The following is a 24,590-nucleotide window of genomic DNA, read 5'->3' on the forward strand; positions in this document are numbered from 1 at the left end:
CTAGAAATCAAACTATTAATTTTTCCAGATATATGCATGAAGGTATCCAATGCAGCTTTGTTACATGCATTGATATTGAACTGGCTCAGTAAATATGACATAGCTATAATATATATGACCTATTTGATTAACTTAGAGAAATGTTCATTAGATGAGTAAAAATAATGACAGGGCAGCTTTCTATTTTAATTTTGAAGACATTTTTAAAAACAACGTACATGGCAAAATGATTCTGTTGCATGTATTTGTATAAAAGTCCTTTTAAAAAAAAGGCAAAGAATAATAATATCAAGTTTATTATCTAAGGAGGGTAGGGAAAACACATTATTTATCTCTTCACTTGTGTGCTTAGACTATTATACAATGAGCTATTTCATTCTTATAAGAAAAACTAATGAAAAGAAAAAGAAAACTAAATGTTAGCAATAGGTACCAGTTGTTTTAAAGGTTTAAGTGGATCTCTAAGTCAGTGAAAGTTCAAAATTTTTCATACTTTTAGATTTACTTCAATAACAAATTGTTCCCAGAAACAAATATGGGTACAAGCAGTGGAAAATGATTCGTTTTTGTTTCTATGTGTTTTGTAGCCCAGATATTATATTAGTGTGCATATAAGATGCAAGGTTGAATATAAAGATATGCAAAAGAGAGCAAGCCTGCAGGCTATAGAGAGATGTTAAAATTCTCTGTGATGAGTTTGTATGGAAACGTGCACTTCTTTTCTTTCTTTTCCCTTGAAACTCCACTAGCAGCTGGCTTTCTGCAAATCATGATGCTGCCCATCTGCCTGACAACTGAAGCCCCACATCAGGAGCCCATGATAACCTTTGCTACATTATGCAGATATATTTTCCTGCTTACCATCATCACCAGTAGTCTTTTATGGATTAGATTTCAGCACATTTTCTATGATGTCAGCTCTCAAATCCATCTAGTGTAAGACAGGCAGTGAAACTGAGCTGTCAGGATCTGATAAAAATGATATGATAGCCCCCAAATGTCCACCTATTTCTTCAAATGGCTTCATTCTCATATTGAATATGACAGGTGATAAAATAGGGCCTTATGTGTCTCTAGAAATGATAACCCTTTTAGAGGATGAATAGTCTTGTAAGTTCATTGTATAGGTTTGCTGTGAGCCTGAAATGTCAGTGCCTCCTGATGAATCGGGTTTTCCTAGAGTTTTTTCTCCCCCTTTCCCCATGGCATTGCATTAATATGATAATCAGTGAAATAAAAGAAAATCTGCTTTGATCTTGAAAGATTTTTTTTAAAGAAGAAATATTTACTCTGGATAATTGGTTAACTGTGTGGGAAAAATTATTTTCTCTGCTTATACTATACAAAAGTCAATTCCAGATGGATTAAAGAATTATATACCCCAAAGAAACCATAAACATCTGGAAGAAAATATGTTTAAATATGGGCAAGGAAGGTTGTTCTGAGTAGAAAGGCAATGAAAGAAACCGTAAAAGGAAATACTGATTGTTTGGCTACATATAAATTAGAAACTTGATCCCCTAAGAATCATAAATAAAACTTACATGCTAACAAAAACCTGTAAGTTTTTGCATCATACATAATAATCTCTGTACTGTGGAGAGATTCCTGATAGGAATAGATATTCAGCCTCATTAATAATCAGAAATACAAGTTAAAATGATAACCAAATACTGTTTCTACCCCATCATATTGTCAAAGTAAGAAAAACACAACCACTATCTTATATCCACAGTGCAGGAGGACAACTTTTGATCTACCCGTTGAGGCTTCTTGAGAGTGTTTTTGTAATGTGAATTAGAAATCTCTATGATTAACTATTTCTAGTACTGTAAATACACTTGAATCATATCTTTGCACTTTACTAGGGATGTAAATTACCTCAAAGATCTGAATCCTCAGTGAACTAGACTTTTCTTGGTGCTGAGGTTTTCTCTCACTTCAGCTACTAGATTTTATGGTCATTCTGAGAGGTTCTTCAGAGAACATTTTTGTTATAGTTGCCCATTTTCACTGTGAAACAACCACCAAGTTTTCATTGGTAATCAAGATGACGTACTCCAACCAGTACAGTAAGCCTCCTGTATCCCCAGATTGACCTTCTAGTTTAGTTGTTGTATCTTCTGGTGGAACCTTTTCTTCCTAGGAAACAACCCAGCAGAGCTCAAAGTCATGGTGACTGAAGGCAAAAATATTATAATCATGAGAGAGGATCTCTTCTGCTTATTGATTCCCAGAACTGTGTGGGGAGATAATACCATATTTTTTTGGTGCCATTTCAAAACATATACTTCATGTTTTAAATCCTTCATGTTTTAAGATAGAGCCCAGAGTTTTAGCATGATTTTTCCTCAGTTGACACCACGACTGAATTCTCCATAAGCCATTCCTCTTTTAAGAGCTGTGTATGTGATAGTTGCAGCCAAGACTATGAATTTCCTAGGCTTGAGCCCATTGCCAAGTTCTTTGATCAAAGGCATTGCTATTTTGATTACATGATTGTAAGTAAAGCATTTCTTAAGTCTGTACTTCATTTTATAGGTTGGTCAAGTTTGTGTGCAGGGATTTGTGTTTATTCTAGTGAGAATAGTTTGCTGCTCCTTCTTCAAATCAACCTGTTTTAGGCAACTGGTTGTTCTCCTGAGGAAATGGCACTACACCAAGTTCTCAGCATTGGTTTTCTTCTTGATTGGAGGGCCAGTATCTACATAATCATTGACGAGCATTCCTTTTGCAGAGCCCATGCATACACTCCATCTTTGCCACTTCCCATCCCCTTAGTACATGGACCTGTTGTACGAGCACTGGAGTGACTGGAGAAGGAATCTTGACTGCCATTTGCAGAATGTCATCTACCTGATTATTGAGGGCCTCCTCTGAAATGGATACTCTTTGACATCCACATCACATACAAATGTCTTCATACTTTTTTCCAATTCTCAGGTCTATCAGCAAACCTCTTTCCTAGAATTTCTTGCCACCAGTCTTATGTCCCTGACCATCTTACTAAACTGTTAGCCAGTGGCCATATCTCAGTTAAACACAGAGTCCAACAAAATCTGTTTTGAAATTCTGCTCACTGGAGAATGTTCTTCTCAGGTACGCTTTTGATTAGGTTTGTAATGTGACAGTCCTCTTTCATTTGGTGCCAGCATATCGTATTGAATCATTCACTAACCAGAATCAGAATTTTTCTTTTTTCAGTCAGCTGTTCATAAATAATTCTATTAAAAAAAAGAAATATCTTGTAGTTGAGATGGATAGCATACCTTTATTTTGGTTATTTTTATGAAGTGTTAAGCATGGAACCCAGTGCCTCACATGTGCTATGGAAGTGCTCTGCCACTGAGCTGCAGTTCCAGCCCACAAATTATTCTTAATCAGAATTGAGAGGAGGTAATTCAGAGGAGTTTTTTGGAGAAATAGGAACCATCTTCTTATGTAGTGTGTACATTGTGGCCCTATCCAAGCTCAGTCTCTTATATTTATCAACCTACTTGATGATGGTTTACTGATGTGTATCCAAAACCTAGTGGCATGGTGAAGTGAGGTTAATGATATGTAGCTCAGATCATAAGCTCATTTGACGTCAGTGGTCATGTGCTTATTTTCTTTTTTTTTATTATTCAAAATATTACATAGCTCTTGACATATCATTTTTCATACGTTTGATTCAAGTGGGTTATGAACTCCCATTTTTACCCCGTATACAGATATGTGCTTATTTTCTATGAGAAGCTGTTTCTAAAACAATAGTCATCCACAAATGAGAATGAGGTTCTGCTCTAAAAGCACAAAGATGGATTGTGATTGACCTGTTGGTACTTTCCTGGAGTTATATTTTCCGTAGCTACTCAGCGCCATAGATATGTTGGATGTTAGGTCTAGGTGGCAGAGCCACTTACATAGCAGCTTGGAATTGCTGCAGAGCTTTTAATCCAACTCCCTTTAAAACTAGCAACTTTAAGGCTCTTCATAAATGTGAGCGAAACAAACAGATCCAAAGATGGTATGTATTGCCTTCTAAATTCATAAAATCACACCACATATTGTGTTTCCTTTTTTTGTTATAATCAGACTCCCATACTTTCTGAACTTGCTCTAGACCACTTAATCCTAGAACTTTACTGAGGTGGTAAGCCCTGAATTTTTAATGAGGTTTCTCTTAAATGACTTGCTAAGTCCTCCAGAATACTTGTTGCTGACTCTTCCTTATGTCATCAAAATAATATAGGTGTATGATACTTGGGGATAGATCTTTGCAGGCTGTTTTATGGTCAAGAGCAGGAGAGTTGGCAGAGTCTGCAGCAAGACAGTTAATATGACCCATTTGCCTTGATGAGTAAAAACAAACACATACTGGTTGTTCTTTCACTTGTTGGTGTATTCTCTCAATCGGGGGCAAGGGTTGTCTTTGTCAGGTAAGAAATTTGCCAGGTCTGTGTTGATTTGCTCCAATAGAGATATTACATGTTAAATTGTAGCTGCAGTTATAATTATAACATGTTTACATTTTAGATAACTCACTGTCGTTCAAGATCCATTGCAAACATTTTCCAAGATTTTATACTGGGTGAATTGATTCTTTAAATGGAGCTGTAATAGATATTATCACCCCTGCACCTTTTAAATTTTTGTTGTTGGTTCTACTTTCTATAGTTTTTCTGTTGATACGATTTACTAGATTTACTATCTTGGTAGAGAGGGGAAATTCTATACTTGCATTTGTCACTTATAATATTAGTCTTCATGTCTAAGGTCAGATAGCCAATGTCTGGATTCTGCTAGTTGCTAAGTATGTCTCTTCCAGTTACATATTTGGGAAGTAAAGAACTAATCAGAGAAGGCCCTTAGATATATTAGGATCACTATAGTTTGAATTTGGGCCAAAATTCCATTTATCACTTGGCTGCCATAAGCTTAGAGACAAAAGCTTTAATTACAAACAGAGGTATTGAATTGGACAATGAATTTGCTGAGGATTCTGGCAGGGAAATGGAAGAGAGGAAAAATGCATCCCATATTTAAAGCAAATTGTTCTTGTATGGGGAAAGGAAGTCAAAGAATCTGTAGTAGACTGATAAAAAATGAACTTAGAATGGAGTAAAACACTAGTGGGGTATTTTGATTCTTTGGAAATAGTGTATGGCTCAGTAAGGAACTAGTAACCTGTGGTGAAATTATCTAATGTGAATCCAAATAGGATGGATATCCATAATTTATATCTTATTCTAGTAGCCTACTGCCCATAGGAAGATATAAAGTAAAAATAGGCAATGGGGTAGTCCAATTGATAGGCAATAGAGCTCAGTGGCACTTGAAGGGAGTAGGAATGTTCTAGAAGGATAGGAATGGGGGAGAGCAGTGGTGATGGTGTCCTTGTAGAGGACTCCAGGTAAAGTCAAAGCAAGGAGCTTGAACTCTCCATTTCTAAAACCCATATAATTTACTTCTCATGGTGAAAATATGTCATTCTCTCCACGATGAACTACTTGAATTTTGTCTTCTACTCACACCATTTCCAGGCAGCCCATTTCTCTTTTATCTTGTGTTTTCTTTTTCTCCTTCCTGCCTGTGTACTTCTAACACATAGTTGTCTTGCTTTCTCCCCATCTCAATCATTAACTGTGCTGCTCTCAGATGAAATTTCTTAAAGTACAATTCCTTCATTTATTTTTTCTTAATATTCTCTTTCTCTCTCTCTGATCCTTCTTTGTATTTAGCATTACCTTTGTCCCTGGTTTCTGCTACTTATTTTCTTTAAAAATTGTTTATAAAATTGAGAAACTTTCTTTTCTTACTATCCTGTAAGTGTAAACTTGTCCTATTTCCCTGCCATTTAGGGCTTGGGGTGGTGCTGGGGTTCTGTCTGTTTCCCCAGGTAGCTTTTTCCTTCATGTGTGCTTTTGCCATCTCTTGATCCTCTTTTTTTTTTTTTTGAGAGAGAGAATTTTTTAATATTATTAAGTTTTCGGTGGACACAACATCTTTATTTTATTTGTATGTGGTGCTGAGGATCGAACCTGTCGCCCTGCACATGCCAGGCGAGCGTGCTATCACTTGAGCCACATCCCCAGCCCTTGATCCTTTTAATCTGTACTTTCACCTTTAAGAAATTCTTTGAAAGTTCTGACTGTGAATGGTACTGAAGAACTTTCCAAGGGGAGTAAGTAAAAAAAGGGACATAAAGTGTTCGGATTCAATTTTCCAATTTGAATTGGAATTTACCTCCATAGTTTTAGATCTTTTAATAGTAACTTAACATATATTCATTGCTGTCTTCAAATCCTCAGTCTCTTAGCTGGCCTCCATTTTTTGCTTTATCCCAGATATACCCCCCCCAATATCTCTTTGATTATTAACCAAACCTGAGATAGAAGAGAAGATACAAACTAAAGGCATAAATAATATTTTCATTGAGATGGTTACAGAAGACTTCTCCCATATCAGAAATGACATAGATGTTCACATACAGGAGGCTTACAAGACCCCAAATAGACTTAGTTAAATAAGAAGTTTGCTGAGTCATATCATGATCAAAATGCCTAATAGGGAAGATAAAGAAAGAATATTAAAAGCTGCAAGAACTAAACACCAGGTCACATTTAGAGGCAAACTAATAAGGCTCACTTCTGATTTCTCAACTCAGACCTTAAAATTAAGGAGGGCCCAGAATGAGATATTCCAAGCCCTAAAAGAAAAAAAGTGTCAGCCAAGGATACTATGTCCAGCAAAACTTGATTTAAAATTTGAGGGTGAAATAAAAATTTTCCAATCACCAATTAGACTAAAAGAACTCATGAGCACTAAGCCAGCACTATAAGGAATACTCAAAGATAAATCACAAACACAGGAACTAAAACACAATTCCCAAAGCTCCCAAACAAAAGAAGTTCAATAGAATGATTCACTAAATGAGAATCAAGACAGGATAAACTATAACAAAACAAGAAAACCCATAATAGCAGGAAACCTCAAACACTTATCCATACTAATGCAAAATGTTAATGGTTTCAAACTCCCCAATTAAAAGACACAGATTATCAGAATGCATCTATTTACAAGATGCATCTGTTTACAAGAGATTAATCTTATAGGCAAAGACTTCACAGGCTGAAAGTAAGGGAATGGCAAAAAAATACTCCAGTGCTATGGTTCAGGTAAAAGAAGCAGGAGTAGCTATTCTCATATCTGACAAAGCAGATTTCAAGCAAAGATTAATCAGAATGTAAAGGTCAGGCAAATGTCAGAGGAAAAGACCACCAAGAGACTGTCTCATGCAACAGCAAAGGGTTTATTGGGGGTCCAGCATGCTGGGGCTCCAAGCCTACCTCGAAGAGGTAAAGAGCAAAAAGCCCCGAGAATAGCTTGAGCAGAGCTCATATACATTCTTTGAAAAGGGCAGGGACTTCACATATAGCATAACAAATCACCTCATGCTGCGGGAAAATCAAACAACAACTCTAAAACATGATTAGCACATTCACTGGCGGGAACAAGTTAGGTAGGGGTGATTGGTCAGTACAAAAGGGGTATTCCTTTGAACTGATTGGTTTAAGCCAAGAGGGGTGTACGTGCTGAACTACATGGTTTCCCAACAGGTTATCAACTACCATAAACTACTGGGAGGGTTATCTGGCATCCCAGGTATTTCCCTGTCTCATGCTGATTGGTGGCTGCTAGGGGGCTGCTATGGATCCCCACCTAGCCTGACTGAGTCAGGGACAGCTGGCGCAGCAGATCTCTCCTGTAGATAAACAACTTAGCAGGGTGGGAATGTGCCTAGGAGTGCTCTGTGGGTTTTTCCAAGGACAAAGGCCATGTCCCTTCCTTGGACAGCTTTGCTCTGAGATAGAGGCTGGCTTTTCAAGAAGAGACACAGAAGTTCATTATATCCTAGTAAAGAGAACAATCCCAACAAGAAGATATAATAATAGTAAACATTTATGCCCCAAATTTCAAAGTCCCCAGTTACATGGAAAAAACACTCCATGACATTAAATCTCACATATATCCCAAAACAATAATATCTGATGATTTCAGTACACCCATATCACCAATTAGACAGGTCATCAAAACATCAAATCATAAATATATTTCCAACCTATACCATACTATAAATCAAATGAACCTAATTGACACCTACAGAATACTCCACCTCTTTCCAGCTGTGCATGGAACTTTTTCCAAAATAGATCATATTCTAGACTACAAAGCAAATCTTAGCAAATACCCCCCTGTTGAGAGCCACAGCCAAGTAGGAATGGCCCCTGGCATTTTGCCAGAAGTAATGGTTGAGAAGCAAGCCATTAAGATGATAATTAAGCTAAGCTGTGTATAATTGCTGTGACTGGATGATGCTGGATTGAAACAGGCTGTGTATTCAATTGTATATAGACCCCTGCTGTCTGGCAATAGGGAGGCTCAGGCAATAGGGGCGGCTCCTGCTGCCTCAGGCTCCTGCTACTTTGGAGTTCCCCGTTGAGTTGAGTTCTCCTGGAGCCCGGTGGAGGGTGAGAGAGTTCTGGTTGGTGTGTGGTGTCCCTGAGAGGGCTTGGGTGGCATTTAGGGGAGTTCGGAAATAAAGTTTGTTCCTGCTTGAGTGGCTCCTGATTTTGTGCTCAGCCAGACTGCGGCACCCCAGCCCACCCCCCCCAAATCTATATAATACCATGTGTCTTATCAGATCATAATGGAATGAAGCTAGAGTTCAAGAACAAGAAGAATAGAAACTTTAGAAACACCTGAAGGTTGAATGATATTCTAAAATGAAGAATGGATCAAAGAAGAGGGGAGAATAGGGATCAAAATCTTAGAAATGAATGAGAACAGATATAACATCAAAATCTCTGGGACAACGTGAAAGCAGTTCTAAGAGGAAAATTTATAGCATTGAGTACCTACATTAAAAAAATAAGATCCCAAATAAATGATCTTATGCTCCATCCCGAGGCCTCAGAAAAAGAACAAATGCCTCCAAGCTAGTAAAAGATAGGATCAGAACTGAAATCGATCAAATTGAGAATAAGAAAACAATACACAGGATCAATGTAATGAGGAGTTGGTTCTTTGAAAAGATAGACATCTGATAAACCCTTAGCCCAACTAACCAAAAGAAAAATAAGAAAATGAAAATAAACAAGAGATGAAAAAGGAGATATCACTACAGACCCTTCTGAAATCCAGAGCATTATCAGGACCTATTTTGAAAATTTATACTTCAATAAAATGGAAAATCTGGAAGACATTAACACATTTCTAGACACATTTGACCCACTCAAAATGAATCAGGAAGATAAAGAAGACCTAAACAGACCAATATCGAATAATGAAGTTGAAAGAGCAGTTAAAAGCCTCCCCCAAAAAGAAAAACTCGGGACCTGATGGATTCTCAGTTGAGCTCTACCAGACCATTACAGAAGAACTAACACGACTCTTCTTGAATTATTCTACAAAATTGAAAGAGAGAGAGTCCCAAATACTTTTTATGAAGCCATTGTAACCCCAAACCAGAGAAAGACACATCAAGAAAAGTACAGACTGAGATGATATCATTGATGTTCATACATGCAAAAATTCTTAATAAAATATTAGCAAACCATTCAGAAATACTTCAAAAAGATAACTTACCATGATCATGTGGATTTCATTACAGGGATGCAAGGGTTAGTTCAACAGACATAAATAAATAAATGTGATTCATAACTTAAACAGGAAATCATGTGATTTTAGATGCAGAAAAGGCCTTTGACACAATCCAGCACCCATTCATGTTAAAAGCACTGGAGAAGCTAGAGATCAAAGGAACTTGCCTCAACATTATGAAGGCCATTTATGACAAACCCAAAGCTAACATCATACTACATGGAGAAATCTAAAAGTATTTCTTCTGAATTCAGAAAGGGAAGGCTGTCCATTCTCATGGCTCCTATTCAAAACAGTCCTCAAAACCTGAGCCAGAGCAATCAGGCTCAAGATAAGCTTTCCTTTCTGTGACAAAATGCCTGAGATAGTCAACTTATGTGCAGGACAGTATTTTGGCTCAAAATTCTGAAGTTTCAGTCCATAATGTTAGTCCATTGCTTTTGGGTCTGTAGGTACTGCCTCATGGTGGGAGTGTGTGTTTGAGCAAAGCTGCCCACTTCATGTCAACTAGGAAGCAAAGAGATAGGAAGGAGCTGGAGTCCCAGTATCTCTTTCAAGGGCATGTCCTTAAGTCACCTAACTTCTTTCCACTGGGTCTCACCCACAAAAGGCCCTACCACTTTCCCATAGTGTATGCACTCAACTCCTGGGCCTTTGCAGGATGTTCAGAGTCTAGACTATAACACTCCCCATGGGATTTGTACCTGCTTGTTTCCAATAGTGAATTACTAGAGTATTAGTATCTCAGAGTTTCCATGGGAGTCTGTTATCAAACTTCCTGAGTTGTGAGTGTATATGAAAGAAGAGATGTCATTTTAATGTATAGTTCTCTCATGAGAAGAGTGGAATATATTTTTGCTTGAGTCATTTGTATTCTGGGTATATTTCCTTTTAAAATTCTGTGTGCATTTGATTTTTCTTGCCTTTAGTCTTTTTCTAATTGAGAGATGTGTGTGTATATATACATTAACCTTTTGTGATATGAAATGGAAAACATTCCCCCAGTTTATTAGCCTTCTGATATTTCTCCTGGAATTTTTTTTTTCTAAGCAGATTCATTTGTTTGTTTTTTAACCTTTTATATAATCCAGTAGTATAAATTTTAAGCAAACATAACATCAAATATTAGAATTAAGAAAAGGGCCTAGGGAATAATAAAGATGAAGCAATTGCTATAGAGAGCTAGAGAAAACGGTAAGGCCATTTCAACAGCTGTATTTACCTATTCATCTAATATTTATTGAGTACTTAATTCATGTCAGAAACTGTGCCCAGAAGGGGAAAGATGTGATTATCGGAATCAGATTTAGTCCTTTAAAGTTTACAAGGATGATGAGTGTCATCAAGTAATCAAAAAATATGTATTAGAAAGTTATAGTTGGGTAAGATTTTAATGCATTCTCTTCCATGATATAATGATATATAAGTATTTTATTTAGGGAAATGAGTGGAAATTGTAGGGAATTATGGCATACAGATGTAAATTTATTTGGAGGAAGTGGAGAGAAGAGCCATCTAAGTTAAGGTAATATCCTGTTTCTGTGGGAAGTACTGAGTTTAAGAAACTAAAAGAAGGACATTGTGATTGAAGGATAGAAAAAGCATGATGAAGTGGAGAGGTAGGTGGGGGCAGATTTTGTAGGCCTTGTAGGTAATGATAAGGAGTTTTGAGAGCTGTCATGTTAAGAATAATGAGATGCCATAGAAGGGTTTCTAATAGGGGAGTTGCTGGATGGATGAGAATAGATTAGATGTAGTGAGTACAGAGGCTAGATTGACAGAAACAAGCAGATAACCTACCTGGATGGCTGTTGTGGTAGTCTAGGACAAGGGAATATGATAGATTGCACTTGGCTACAGAGTGGAGAATCTAAGGGTTTGAAGAACATTTCAAGATTGACTTGCTGGGTTTCTGGTTTCCTTTATAGGCTAAAGAACAATAGTCGAGAGTAGGATATCATAGTTGTAAGACAACCAGGTTTGGTGAGATAATGATGTTTATTTTGGTTGCATAGTGTTTGAAGTGTAGTTGAGGCAAACAAAAGCAGATATCATGTCAGTAGTTGAATATATTGGCTTAGGTTTTAGCTCCAGATATGAATTGGAAGGTGTCTGTTAATATGGCAGGTAATTAAAGTGGATGGCCTGGGTCAAAAGGATAGAAAGAGGAAAGTAATGGCCTAGAAGTCATTTTTTAAATAAACTTGAAGATTTAGGAGCACACACAGTGTGAAGGAACAACCAAAGAAGCTGGAGAAGAAAACTAGGAAAGTATGATGTCATGATGGATAGAGAAACAGGAGGCATGAGAACAGTATTCAATAACGTTGACTTGTCACGACAAGTAAAGGCAGACTAATGCCCATTGGATTTGAGGTGACCTTAGAGAGTGATGGGAGTGAAAACCAGATAGAGCAGGATTGAGGAACAAATATCTAGAAGAGTGGAGGTAGTATTTATAGGTTTTCCTTTTAAGACACTTGGCAGAAGATGAGACAGAAGGGCAGTTGCTAGAAAACCATGAAAGGGTCAGCACAGATGGAAGAAGGGATAGATCCATTGTTGTGAAAGGAAGGGTTTCTGTATGTTTTGTGTGTTCATACTTGGAGGCACAACACTCAATCTCAAGATAACATGGAAGATTGGTGGTTTGAAAAGAAGAAAATATTGAAAATAGACTTTGGGAATAAGGTGACCACTTGAATCATTGATACCATTTGGGTCATTCAACAGTGGAGTTAATGCATTTATAGTTGAATACATTTATTCCATTAGTTTACTTTAGCATCCTTCTCTGTAGAAAATAGATGGTTGGATGCATCCAGAGTTCATGTGGCTTTATGGGTGCAAAGAAAAGAAAGAGCAGCAAGAGTGTAGTCAAATAATAGATTGTGGGAAATAATTGGCTATGGTTTGGATATAGTTTTGGTGTTCTCCAAGGTTTCATGTGTTAATAATTCCTATTGTGAGTCATTAGAAGAGAAAACTTAATCTGATCATAGCGTTTAAAAGTGGGTCCTTTGGGAACTGATTAGAATTAGATTAATTTATTAGGGTTGAGCTCCCATGGTTGAGTCCTGATGTTTTATATGAAGAGGGAGAGACCACACGTACACACACACACACATACACACACACACACGAGCTTTCTGTCTCTTGATGCATGATGGATGCTGTGTGGTGCCTCATGACTGCCAGCAGGAAGACCATCACAGATGATTTGAGCCCTTAAATCACCAAAACTGTGAGCTTTATTAAATACCCTATTCTTCATAAGTAGCTTGTCTCAGATATTTCATTATATTCATGAACAACTGACTAATCTGTAGTTCCAATCATGAAGAAAGTGAAGAAAAGCAAGGGCTAATGAATTGAGAAGAAATGTCACAGATTAAATTAATAAAATTCCCAGGAAGTTGAGGAATGAATGGTCACAGTGGAAGTGCTTGATTTTAGCAAGTAGAAACGAGGCCAGATACAGTCAGAGGGGGTTCTGCAAAAACCTATCTTGAGAAGTGGTGTACTTAAATGCCATCTTTAATTTTGGAAAATCTGTCCAAATCTGACCATGGCAAAGCTTAGCAGAGAGATGTCAAGCAAAACAAGAAGAAGTAGGGCTGTCCTTCTCCTTGGTTGGGCTGATGGAACAGGTCCCAACTAATTAAAAGGTTTTTGGAGTTACTGCCATTCTCTTAGAAGCTATGAGCCATGATGATTCTTCAGGACTAGGAACTCCAAGACGGCTCCATTCAGTACATGACAACTTACATGACTGATGTTTTTTATAGTCCATTTATCATAAAAGGGAATGGGGTCTTGCTCTTCTATGGTTATTCATTATCAGAAAGTTTTATGCTGCTATTTTCAAGTACTATTGATACCTTCCTAGTGATGCATCAATATTCTCTCGTATTTTAACCAGTGTCTTACATTTGTTAGAGTGTGGCAAGGGCTATCTGTAATCAGTGACTAGAACAGAGGATGCTAACTGATGCAGAATCTAGACTAACTTCCTGTGTGTTCACTTATGGGGTTATAAATAGTAATAAACAAAGGCGAATGCATGGATAAATCTATTGAGAATCACATGAATGCTGTGTCAAGATATCAGTATACCTATGTATCTGTATTATGTACAAAACCACCTCTTTTCAGTTTATAGTGGGAATTGAGAAGCAAAAGTTCAGTGGGATGAGTAAGAAAACAGAAATGGAGAGATGGATGACTGGGAAGTTGTTGCAAAGGGACTTTTCCATGATGAAATCCATGAACTCATCATTTAGAGAGTTGCTGGGAATGGGAACTTGTGAAAATGACTGAGTTCATCAAACTCATTTGAGAAAAAGTGGGGAGGGCCTCAGCCAGCAACAGCATCCTAAATATTTAAGGTCATGGTCTGTTTTAGCTTTTTCGCTGCTATGACTACCAGAACAACTATAGAGGAGGAAAAGTTTGAGGTCCATTGTGTTTTCAGAGGTCTTAGTCCATAGAAGCCTGGCTCCATTTCTCAGGGCTGGAGGTGAGGCTGAACATCATGGGGGGAGAGGGTGGTGGAGGGAAGCAGCTCAGGTCATGTGATCAAAAGACAGAGACTCCACTTGCCACATACAAATATATACACCAAAGCCACACCCTACCATTTCAGTTAATCCCATCAGAGATCAGCTCTCCGATTAGGCTAAGGCTATAATCCAATCATTTCTCCTCCACACCTTCTTGGATTGTCTCACATGTGAGCTTTGGGGGGGGTACCACATCTAAATCATAATATGATTTATTGGATATGGAACATGAAAAGCACCAAAATAGTGAGGCCTGGGGAAAATGGGCTGGAAAAAAAAAAGCCAGATATTGATAGGTTTCATCTTTCTCAAGGTAAATCCCTTTCAGATACTGGCTGCTGGCAGGAAGAAATTGTTTCATCAAACCTAAAGTGATAGCCTCTAGGAAACACTAATCTCTTCTAAGATAACTCTTCTCCAGGTGCTGGCCATGGACCCCCAGCCCCCAAACTCAAATTCCTGAGTGTCCAGACTACTGACATGCTCACTAAATCACCTACAACCTATAAAAGCCCAGTCCCCTCCTTTGTTCAGTGGCTCGTTTTCCACCAGGAAAGGGGATCCATTACCATAGATGTAGTTCTGTTTCTGAATAAAGGCTGAAATGATCCATTGAAGTTTGCATCAGGCCCGGTCTGATACATGGTCCATTGTGTTTTCTAGTTCTGAGTTGGAAATATTTGATTCAGATACTGATGTGGTTTGCTGTGGTTAAAAGATATTATAAAACTAGTAGAGAGACATGTACAATCCAGATGTTTAGACAGTACCTGCTATCTATATAACCCAGTGTAAAATGAAACCTTTTTTTGTTGCATTTATGCATACAGTTTACTAAAAGAATAGGAATTCATATGAATTGCCTGGGGTTCCAATCAAATTTAATGCTGATGATCACCAAAAGTGCAGGTCAACTTGTGGTTATGCTTGGAATCTTTGGAACACAAAAAGCTCTTTTGTGCAGACATCTTTGTTTGCCTTTCATTTATCATCTGGAGAATGTTTTCTTCCATTGACCAAAGGCGAATCAAATCAAGGCATTGTTTTGTAATACCCTAGGAGACAGATTCAAAGTTGCCTGATATTCTTTCTGCATAAACATTTTGAACTTTCTAAGGCAGAAATTGACTATCACTATTGTCTCTGCTTGAAAAATTGGTGAATCTAAATGTCCACATGATTGGGACCAGGTCCTCTGGAAACCCTTGCCTTGGCTGCTTTTTGGGATAGATGTTAGTAACTGTCTTATCATGAGAGGTGATCTGTGCACTTTCCCATTTGTAGGCTGGTGATGTACATCGAGAGGGACAGCAGAAAGACCACTCCAGGCAAGGAGCAGCAAGGCAGTGGTGAATACCTCTCTAGATGCCTGGATCTTCTCATCCGTCACATCGTGCAGGAACTGCCAACAATCCTCTGTAAATTGTAGTCTTGTCCTTAGGCCCTCTTGCTGCTTACCTTTCTGTGACTTAACTTTTAGGCACTGTCTTATCTGTTTTTACAGGAGAGTGCAATGACACTCTCCTTAAATGTAGTTTCAAGATTTATCTGTCTTTATAATTATTTGGCATTAGTGATATTTTTGAGATGTGAGCAGGCTAAATGTTACATTGAGGTGTTATCTGAGGTAATCTGGGAATTTTAGAAATAAACAGAAGGAAACATGTTAATTGCTTAAAATTGGACTTCTATGATTATTGCAGGTAACTTCTCAAAAGTTATTCCTGCCTGAATCTGAAGAAAATAATTTTCTCTTAAGGTTAGCGCCATAGTTGAGCACAGTGGCACATGCCTATAGTCCTATCTACTCAGGAGGCTGAGGCAGGAGGATCACTCAAAGCCAGCCTCAGCAATTTAGCAAGGCCCTAAGCAATTTAGTGAGAATTGTTTCTAAATAAAATATTAAAAAAGGGCTGGGGATGTGACTCAGTGGTAAAGTGCTCCTGGGTTGAATCCCTGCTTCACCCCCCCCCCCCCCCCGCCCAACCCCTAAAAAAAGAGTAGAGGCATAAATTAAAATTGATAAAAGAACTTGAACATATATAGAATTTAAAAAACTGAAATGTCAAAATTTAATATTAAAGAATTTTGACAGTATTGGTTTAAAGTTCAATGTTTAAAGATGTCTTTGGTTTGAAAAACTATCCTTAAGGTAAAAATATCTGATAATGATTTGTAAAGAATGTTTATTACAATTAAATCACTTTTTTATTTGAAGAAGTTTAAATAAGGAAAATGTATGTTTAATTTAAATCCCTTTGCATGCTTTTCCAGCAGATGTAGCTATTAACCAAAAGTGTTTAAAATATAGTTTGCTTCAAACTGTTACGATAAAGTATACTTAAGAAACAGAAATTCAGAACTTCAAAATAATGAAAATATCTTCATGATCAACTGATAATAACTTTTTGCTCTATACTAAAACATCAGGAGAGGATTTTTTTTTTTTTTTTTTCAGTTGGTAGCTGAGTTCAGGGAGGTGTTTGGGAACTGATCTCTTTTTACTATATATATCCTTTGGTTTTTAAAAGTCATGATCCATTATCTGTTCACTTAAAAATTTAAAGTAATTTTTCCTATTTATAAGAGTAATAAGCGATCATAGTTGAACTTTGGAAAATACAAAAAGATTTTCTAAAACCAGTGTGTAATAATTATTTGTAAATTCTATTTTTAATTCTAGATGAGAGATTGAGTTAATTTGATAGCTTTTATGCAGAATATTACATTCTGTCCCCAGTGGCCATGGTGTCTTCTAAACTCAGTACCCGTGAATAAAAAGAACACAGCTCATACCATTTAGACCCATTATTTGGAAATTAATTAGTAATCAAGCAATGACCATGGGCACCTCCACGTGTGATGTTTAACCTCTGTGCCTGCTCTGGGATGCTTCACAGGTGACATTCTCAACACCTTGGCTAATGTCTCTGGTCGTAAACACCCATCCACAGTTCAAGCAAAACAGCTGAAGATGTGCCTCCCCCTGATGCCTGTAGTACTTCACCTCGTCACTTCTCAGGTACTGTACCATCATTTTAGGGAAAAGAAAATATAAATTGGCTCACTTCTTTGTAAACTGAAGCTGAGAAACATCAATTCAGAAAAAACATTTTTATTTGTGTCTGTCTTGAACAAAATCTGTTCATGGTTTTCGGGATTTAATCTGTGGAAACTCTCATCACACACAGGTATTTCGACCTCAAGTTGTAACAGAAGAGTTTCTTTTCAGTTATGGATCTATTCTTGTGAGTAGCACTTAAGTTTTTCATGTTCTTACTCAAAATGTCTTATCCTTCTGTTTGTGGAATTTGATGTCAATATGAGGTAATTTAAAAATTCTTGTGGCATTTATTTGTCTCCAGGGAAGTGACCTTTTTATATTTTTAATCTGTTGACTGTAATAAAATTTGACATTTGGAGAAAAATACATTTACTCCTGATAATGTATTTTGTTCAGAGATCACCCCAAATAGGGTAAGTTAGTCCACAGAAATACTTTCATTGATTTTGGTATTAAACATCATGAACAAATTTAAAATAAAATGGTGAACATGGAATGCAAAGAATATGTACTCATTGTTATTCATTTAGGCTTACATTGTCCAATTGTGTCACATCTTTTTGTGTTGGCATTTCTCTGAGTTAAACTCAGCTTAGTTTTTTCTTTAATTTTGATGTCATGACATAGGTAGAAATGAAAACTAAATCATTGTACTATCTTTTTGTTTAGGATATAGTTTTGAGTTATCTTTTCCCTTGTCTGTTGTAGTTACAGTGTGTATTGTTGAATAAAATGAGAAAGCTGTACACAAAGGAAAAGCCAAGGTACTTGTCAGATAGCATCTCCAGTCTGACTTTGATACTTGTAATAAACTGAACTGAGATTTTCAAAATGCCGCAGAAGGATCTAGTTAAAATGAAGTAGGCATCTCAGCTTTATTGTTATTTTGGAATAAAGAAATTACTGCCACCCACAAGTGAGAATATGATTTTCTAGAGGTTCATCATATGGTGAAGTATGATGTTTTTAAGTACAAGTGTTGAATGGATATTACTGACAGGAAACAGTGGGTTCTGGCAATGCAGTAGAGATCATTTTGTGTTCAATTTCAAATCTTTATCATTGTAGTCTCTTGAAGCCCAGATTCTATAAAGTATGTGGTTTTGGTAGTTCACTGGTGAATTTGCAAATTATTAATTACAGTGGTCATCTGTAGACAACTATCTTTAACTTGCTTTTTATTGGCTCTTCTTAAGTAGAATATGGGTACCATATTAGCACGATTATAATTCTAAGTGTTTATAATCCTGTTGCACCAGCACATCGCTGTCAAGAGTAATTTTGTTCTTTATAGCTTATTTTGGAGTATTTTGGCATCATGTTTGTTCAGGTACAATTATCCTGTGTTCTTTCTTCTTCCTTAGTTCTTTTTTCTGCCCACAGTACGTTCTCAAGGAATTAACAAGTGTCTAACCTAAAAGTCTTTATAGACTTTCAGGTATTATACCTGTTCCTTGCAATACTGTGTCCAAAGAAAAGGGAGTTGGCCACCTTGAGGAAGGGAGGTGTGGGAGAACTCTTGAGTATTCTGTAGGGTCGTCTTAGTACATGGAAAATAACTTTCCTTGTTCAAACATCTCATCATGATTTTGAGAAAAAATTTTTAGCACTATTCCCTCCCCCTCCCATTGTAATCTCACCCAAATAAAGGAAATTTAGAGAAATGAAATGGAGATGGGTCTTTTGGCTCTGTTCAGGTCATTTTCCTTGTTTGAATCATGGCTAGTTCCAGAATTTTTTTTATTGTTATTGTATCTTGTTAGCTTTCCCTGTATTTTCACCTTTCTTATACTCAGTGTTGATGGCATTGATGAAATACTACTACAGAGAGTAAATTATTGATGGAAATTCAGGACCTGGATTTATTTTTTATTACACTTCTTGTGAACTTATTATGAACTCTTGAGAGTTGGACATTGCTTCTGTGAGTTAATTCATAATCTTTTCAAGAAGTCATCAAAACTGTTACTCAAGTGATAGATAATGCCCTATCCATGTCATAAGACATGGGCAACTCATCAGACACCCTACTAGAAGTAAAACCTCTGGAGTTTTCTGCCTTAAAATAATTCTTTTATAATTTTGATTAAGCAAAGAATTCCTAAACATATCTTAAAATTGGGAAGGGGACGTGGGAGGGCTATACAACTGTGAATGTTTTGTAACCCAGTACTCAGCCCAGTGGCTTGAAGCTTTCCAGATCACAGTGTTTCTTTGGGGCTGGTGACATGAGGAAGTAGTCCATTCATGTTTGCATCCATAGCATTGTACTTTGAAGGCCTTATTAGTCCATCTGGAGACAAAAAATATTTTTAATATTTTTTTAAAATAAAAGTGGTCGTTACCATGTAGCAGGTATGTTATCATTTTATATTTTTAAAATGTGCCTTAATTTGAGGTCTTCATTCGTAGTGTACCTTAAAAGCTGTGTCCAACAGCGACAAGGTGTTGCCAAGCTGCTTCCATTGAAGCAGCTCTGCAGGAGATGCTGGCCTGCATGAGGTGGGCGTGGAACGAACCATGGATGTCCGTGTGATGTCCACTCTTTTAAGGGTCCTAAGGAGCAAGATAGGGAGGGCACTGGAATTGTGCTTCCCACACTGGGTTCAGTTTGCATAAAGGCACCGAAGCACAGATTGCCTGTTTGACCTGAAGGCATTTATCTTTGGGTTTTGTTTTATTTTTATTTTTTTTGGCAGAAAAATTCTATACTAGTATATGGAAATATGACTATAGAAATTTGCATTTTGTAGACCGCCCCCCCCCCTTTCAAGTGAAACGAGGTTTTGGTCTTCTTATATTTTAGATAGACTACTGTTTGGAAATGGTTTAGGAGGGTACTCTTAAACCAATATCAAGCTTTCAAAGACTCTGGGCTAAAGAGTACTACTTAGCTGATAATTGCTGTTTTCACTTCTTATTGGTAGAAATGAACAGTCATCATAACTGACTTCTTCTTCAAGTTTTAGTAGTCAGTCTTTGGTGAGCTGCAAGGAGGAGTGTGCATATCATACTTGTTTTGGGCCTCCATTGAACTGGGCTTGGAAAAGGGAGATAATGACAGAAAATAGGGAACTTACCATGTATATTAACCTAATGTTCATTGTATTTCTTGGTCCTTTTGAAAACACGCTTGATTAACGAGCTAAAGAATAGGATTTTGTTGTATTTTCTTCAGTTCTGGCCTTATCAGTTTATAAAAGTACATAATGTGTTAATTATGTATTTCTATCAAAAAAGGACACACTTTGTGACCTCTGTAGATTTTTTATTATCTGTGAATGTTAGTTTGGTAGCTTTTGGCTTCTGTTGTAGGTAAAGCAGAGATGGAGCACTCTTTTATTTTTATTTTATTTTATTTTTTAAATTTTTTTAGTTGTAGATGGACACACACCTTGATTTATTTATTTTTATGTGGTGCTAAGGATCGAACCCAGGGTCTCACACATGCCAGGCAAACACTCTACCACTGAGCTACAGCTTCAGCCCTCTTATATTTTTAAAAGAGATAATACAGCTTGCATTATTCTCACCCTGAATACATGACTGTTTGTCTTAATTGAGCTCTCCCTCAGACTTGTACATCTAGTTTATTTTCTTAGTTTATATACTTTGACGCTCACCTTGATGACTGTTCGTATCTTCTCTCCTTGAATATCCAATGCCTCCTAACCCATTCTCTTACCTCATTATGTGCTATTACACTAAGAATGAAGAAGTATATTAAAAAACATTAAAATTGGTAAATTAATGAAATATCCAGTAGGAATACTTTTAATTAAATAGGAGAAGTATAAAGAAGTTATATAAGAAACCCATAATATCATCATGTTGATAACCCTCATTGACACTGAAAAAAAAAAAAAAAGAAAAAGAAATGTGTGCTTAGAAAATCCCGAGTACAGAAAAGGAAAAGTGGCAGCACACCTCCCATCTCGGGCTCTGAAAGAAACTGATGCCTGTCCTTTCTGTGATCTCCTTCTGGAAAATTAATGTTAATGTCCTCAGTATCTGTATATTATCTACATATTCTTTCAAAGTAATTACATGAGAAGGATCATGGCATTGACAATGCTATATGCCTGTCATCTACAGTAAGATTTAGACCATTAAGTAGGTTTATTATAGCCAAAGGTACCTCCAAATATTTTCTTTAGCATCAAATTAATATTTATTTACAAAAGTAATGTCCCATTTTGGAATTTCTTGAAACTATTTTAGCCAGATTATTAGTATGAAAAGCTTATAATTATCTCCCTTTTAAAATATATATTTTAGTCTGTTTTTTGTTTGTTTATTCATAGATAGAAAAAGAGAATTCAGAATATCTGGAATTTTCAGTTTTCATTTCCTAGATTGTGATTTTTCTTTATAACCTGGAAAGTAAATATGTCTTTAAGATTTTTTTTCTTGTTTTAAGAGTAATTTATGCTTATTCATTTAAAATATAAAATGCAGACTTGTTAGAGAAAATGTGGAAAATTATAGTGAAATATGAAAAAAATAAAATCACAACTCCACACCCAGAAATAACCACTGTTAATATGTTGTTTCCTTAATATTTTATTCATATGTATGCATTTGTTTATAGAAGAAATTATACCTATGACATATGTGATTGAGACTGTGTATATACACACAGTGTGTTTGTGTGTGTGTGTGTTTCTATTCTACTTTTTGAATTTAACATAAGTATTTCAATTCTTATCCATATTTTTTTTTTAAATATTCTTTTTCTGAGCATTTTAATGGCTACATACTTTTCCATTTGTATGAAAGGGATGCAGTTTGATTAAATGCCCATACCAACAATACACCCTTTAGGGATATGTGAATATGCAGCAAAATGTTTAAAAACATGAATAATATCAATTGGGAGAGTGGGGGAGAACCAGGCAGGTGGGCTGGAAGAGCTCTTGCAAGGAATGGGGTGTCATTGTTACTAATATTGAGAGTAAGTGTGGCATGTTGCTGGAAATGATTATGGATCTGTTGGATCATTCTTACCTTTTCAGTTGCTATTTAATGTATTCTAGCATTAAATCTCATTGATGATGATTTGTATATTTAAAAATGATTATGGGCTGGGGTTGAAGCTCAGTGGTAGAGCATTTGCCTGATACATCTGAGGCACTGGGTTCAATCATCAGTACCACATAAAATAAATAAAGGTATTGTGTCCATCTTCAACTAAAAAATTTCTTTAAAAAATTATAGTTTATAACTTTTAGTATTAAAGTCATGTTTTAAAACTATGATTATGGTGTTCATAATATGTAGAGTGTATTTAATGTTTTTTAAGAGTTGTTTCATTAAAAATGGTAGATACAGTTTTGGGAGGAATATTAACTACCTAATTTTTTTTAAAGTTATTTTTAAACTTCCATTTATTAAAAATTTTTATTTTCTATTTTTCAGAGTCATATTAAATCAATCGACTCGGGAGAAACTAACATAGATGGAGCTATAGGTGAGTAGACCACACAACATACAATGTTTGAGGCATTTTGATATTGTGATTTAGAAAATAAACACCTTTACTAATAATGATTAAATGTGTTCCTAGGGCTGACAGCATCAGAAGAATTTATCAAGGTCACGTTGTCGGCTTTTGAAGCAATAATTCAATATCCTGTTTTGTTGAAAGATTATCGCTCTACGGTCAGTTTTTGCAACTTTTGAAAAAAGCTCTTTTTCATTTCCTTGGTAATTCTGTATAAAGGGGCCTGCTTTCCGTATTCTTAGCTCAGATGGGTTCATCGTATGCAGTAACCATCTCGAAAAGCAGGACAGACCTAGGAAATCTGTTCCTTTTGTTATTGACTTTCTTGTCATGCTCTTCTGGTTACAGCTTTATCCCAGCCTCTTCCTCCTCCTTGCCTGATTATTTATTGTAACCAAATATAAACCTTTGCAAGAGGGTTTCTCAACCTGGGCACTTGGGCATTTTGGGATGGACAGTTTGTTGTGGAACCGCCCTGTGCATTGTAGGATGTTCAGCAGCCTCTGCTCAATCGGGGCAGTAGCTTTCACTCCATGGATCCTCAGATGTGACCACCACAAATGTCTCTAAATCCTGACCTACATCCTCTCAGTGGCAAAATTGCCCCCACTTGAGAACCTCTGCCTTAGGGAAATCCTTAGGAGAGCTGGGTGCTGCTGACATGAGCAGAGGGAAGGAAGGCTTCCTCTGCTATTTATCAGAAAGCACCCCAGGAAGACTAGCCAGCTAGTCTTAGCAGTTATTTCAGGGAGTGGCTGTTCTTGGAACCTGCCTTGGAGCAGAGACAGGGTCTCATCCTCCCCTTCCTGTCCCCCACTCCTGCTCCTCCCACTGCAGCACTGGTGATTTGTACAGGGACCCAAACCCTAGTGACTGCTTTTGGATAATAGAGTATACCCTGGTTTTGCTGGGCAAAACCCAGCAAAGGTTTTGATTTGAAAATATTTCTCAAATTGAAAAAACCCAATAGGCAAAATTTTAGAGAACAGTCACTTAAGTTAGGGAATGCCTGTAATGAGGATGAATGAAAGTACTGAACTTAGAAATTAAAATTGTACTAAAGAAATTATAAATAAACATTATTTTTTGACCCCTTCATAGTCATATAGATGGCATTGTAGGATTTAATTCTGGAATTTATTTCTTCACATTATCCTTTCATATCCCCCCCAATCCCAGCCCTCCCTTTTTGCATTGAATGCTTCATATAAACAGTGCCTTCCTTGGCTTGTGACATCTTAGAATTAGTTCATTTCTGATTTGGGCTTATAGTATATGCATATTGAAAATCAAGATTTTTAAAATGTAGCTTAGAATGCTAGAAAAGGAGTCTGTATTTTGCTTTCTTAATTAGGAATTATTTTTAAAATCAGTGGAAGAATGTTATTTTGGAATTTTAGTTGCTGGTTTTCTCAGTTATTGTCAAATGGTATTTAGAAGAATGTTTTAACTCCTCAAATATTGTAATGTGAATATGGTAATGCCACTAACTTCCCAGGCTTCAAAAGTGAACTGTGTGTGTGTGTGTGTGTGTGTGTTTTGTACTGGGGATTGAACTCGGGGGCACTCGATGACCGAGCCACATCCCCAGCCCTATTTTGTATTTTATTTAGAGACAGGGTCTCATTGAGTTGCTTAGAGCCTTGCTTTTGCTGAAGCTGGCTTTGAACTAGTGATCCTCCTGCCTCAGCCTCCTGAGCCACTGAGATTATAGGGCTGCGCCACTGCACCGGGCAAAGTGAACAGTGTGTGTGTTTCTTATGTTCAGTAAGTTTATCACAACTCCTTCATGAAGTTTGTTCTTTCTTTTATAGTT

At 36.8% G+C, this 24,590-nt stretch overlaps 1 protein-coding gene across 1 annotated transcript in view; it reads left to right on the plus strand.

Moving 5' to 3' along the window:
• Positions 1-24,590, plus strand: part of Ulk4 (unc-51 like kinase 4) — a 522,779-nt gene that overhangs the window by 160,450 nt on the left and 337,739 nt on the right. Inside the window, 5 exon segments of the mRNA XM_048795329.1 lie at positions 15,492-15,625; positions 17,108-17,229; positions 17,399-17,455; positions 22,690-22,741; positions 22,838-22,932. Of these exon segments, the coding sequence (XP_048651286.1) occupies positions 15,492-15,625; positions 17,108-17,229; positions 17,399-17,455; positions 22,690-22,741; positions 22,838-22,932 (460 nt within the window).

Source organism: Marmota marmota, unplaced genomic scaffold, assembly GCF_001458135.2.
Source record: "Marmota marmota marmota unplaced genomic scaffold, marMar, whole genome shotgun sequence".
Taxonomy (NCBI): domain Eukaryota; kingdom Metazoa; phylum Chordata; class Mammalia; order Rodentia; family Sciuridae; genus Marmota; species Marmota marmota.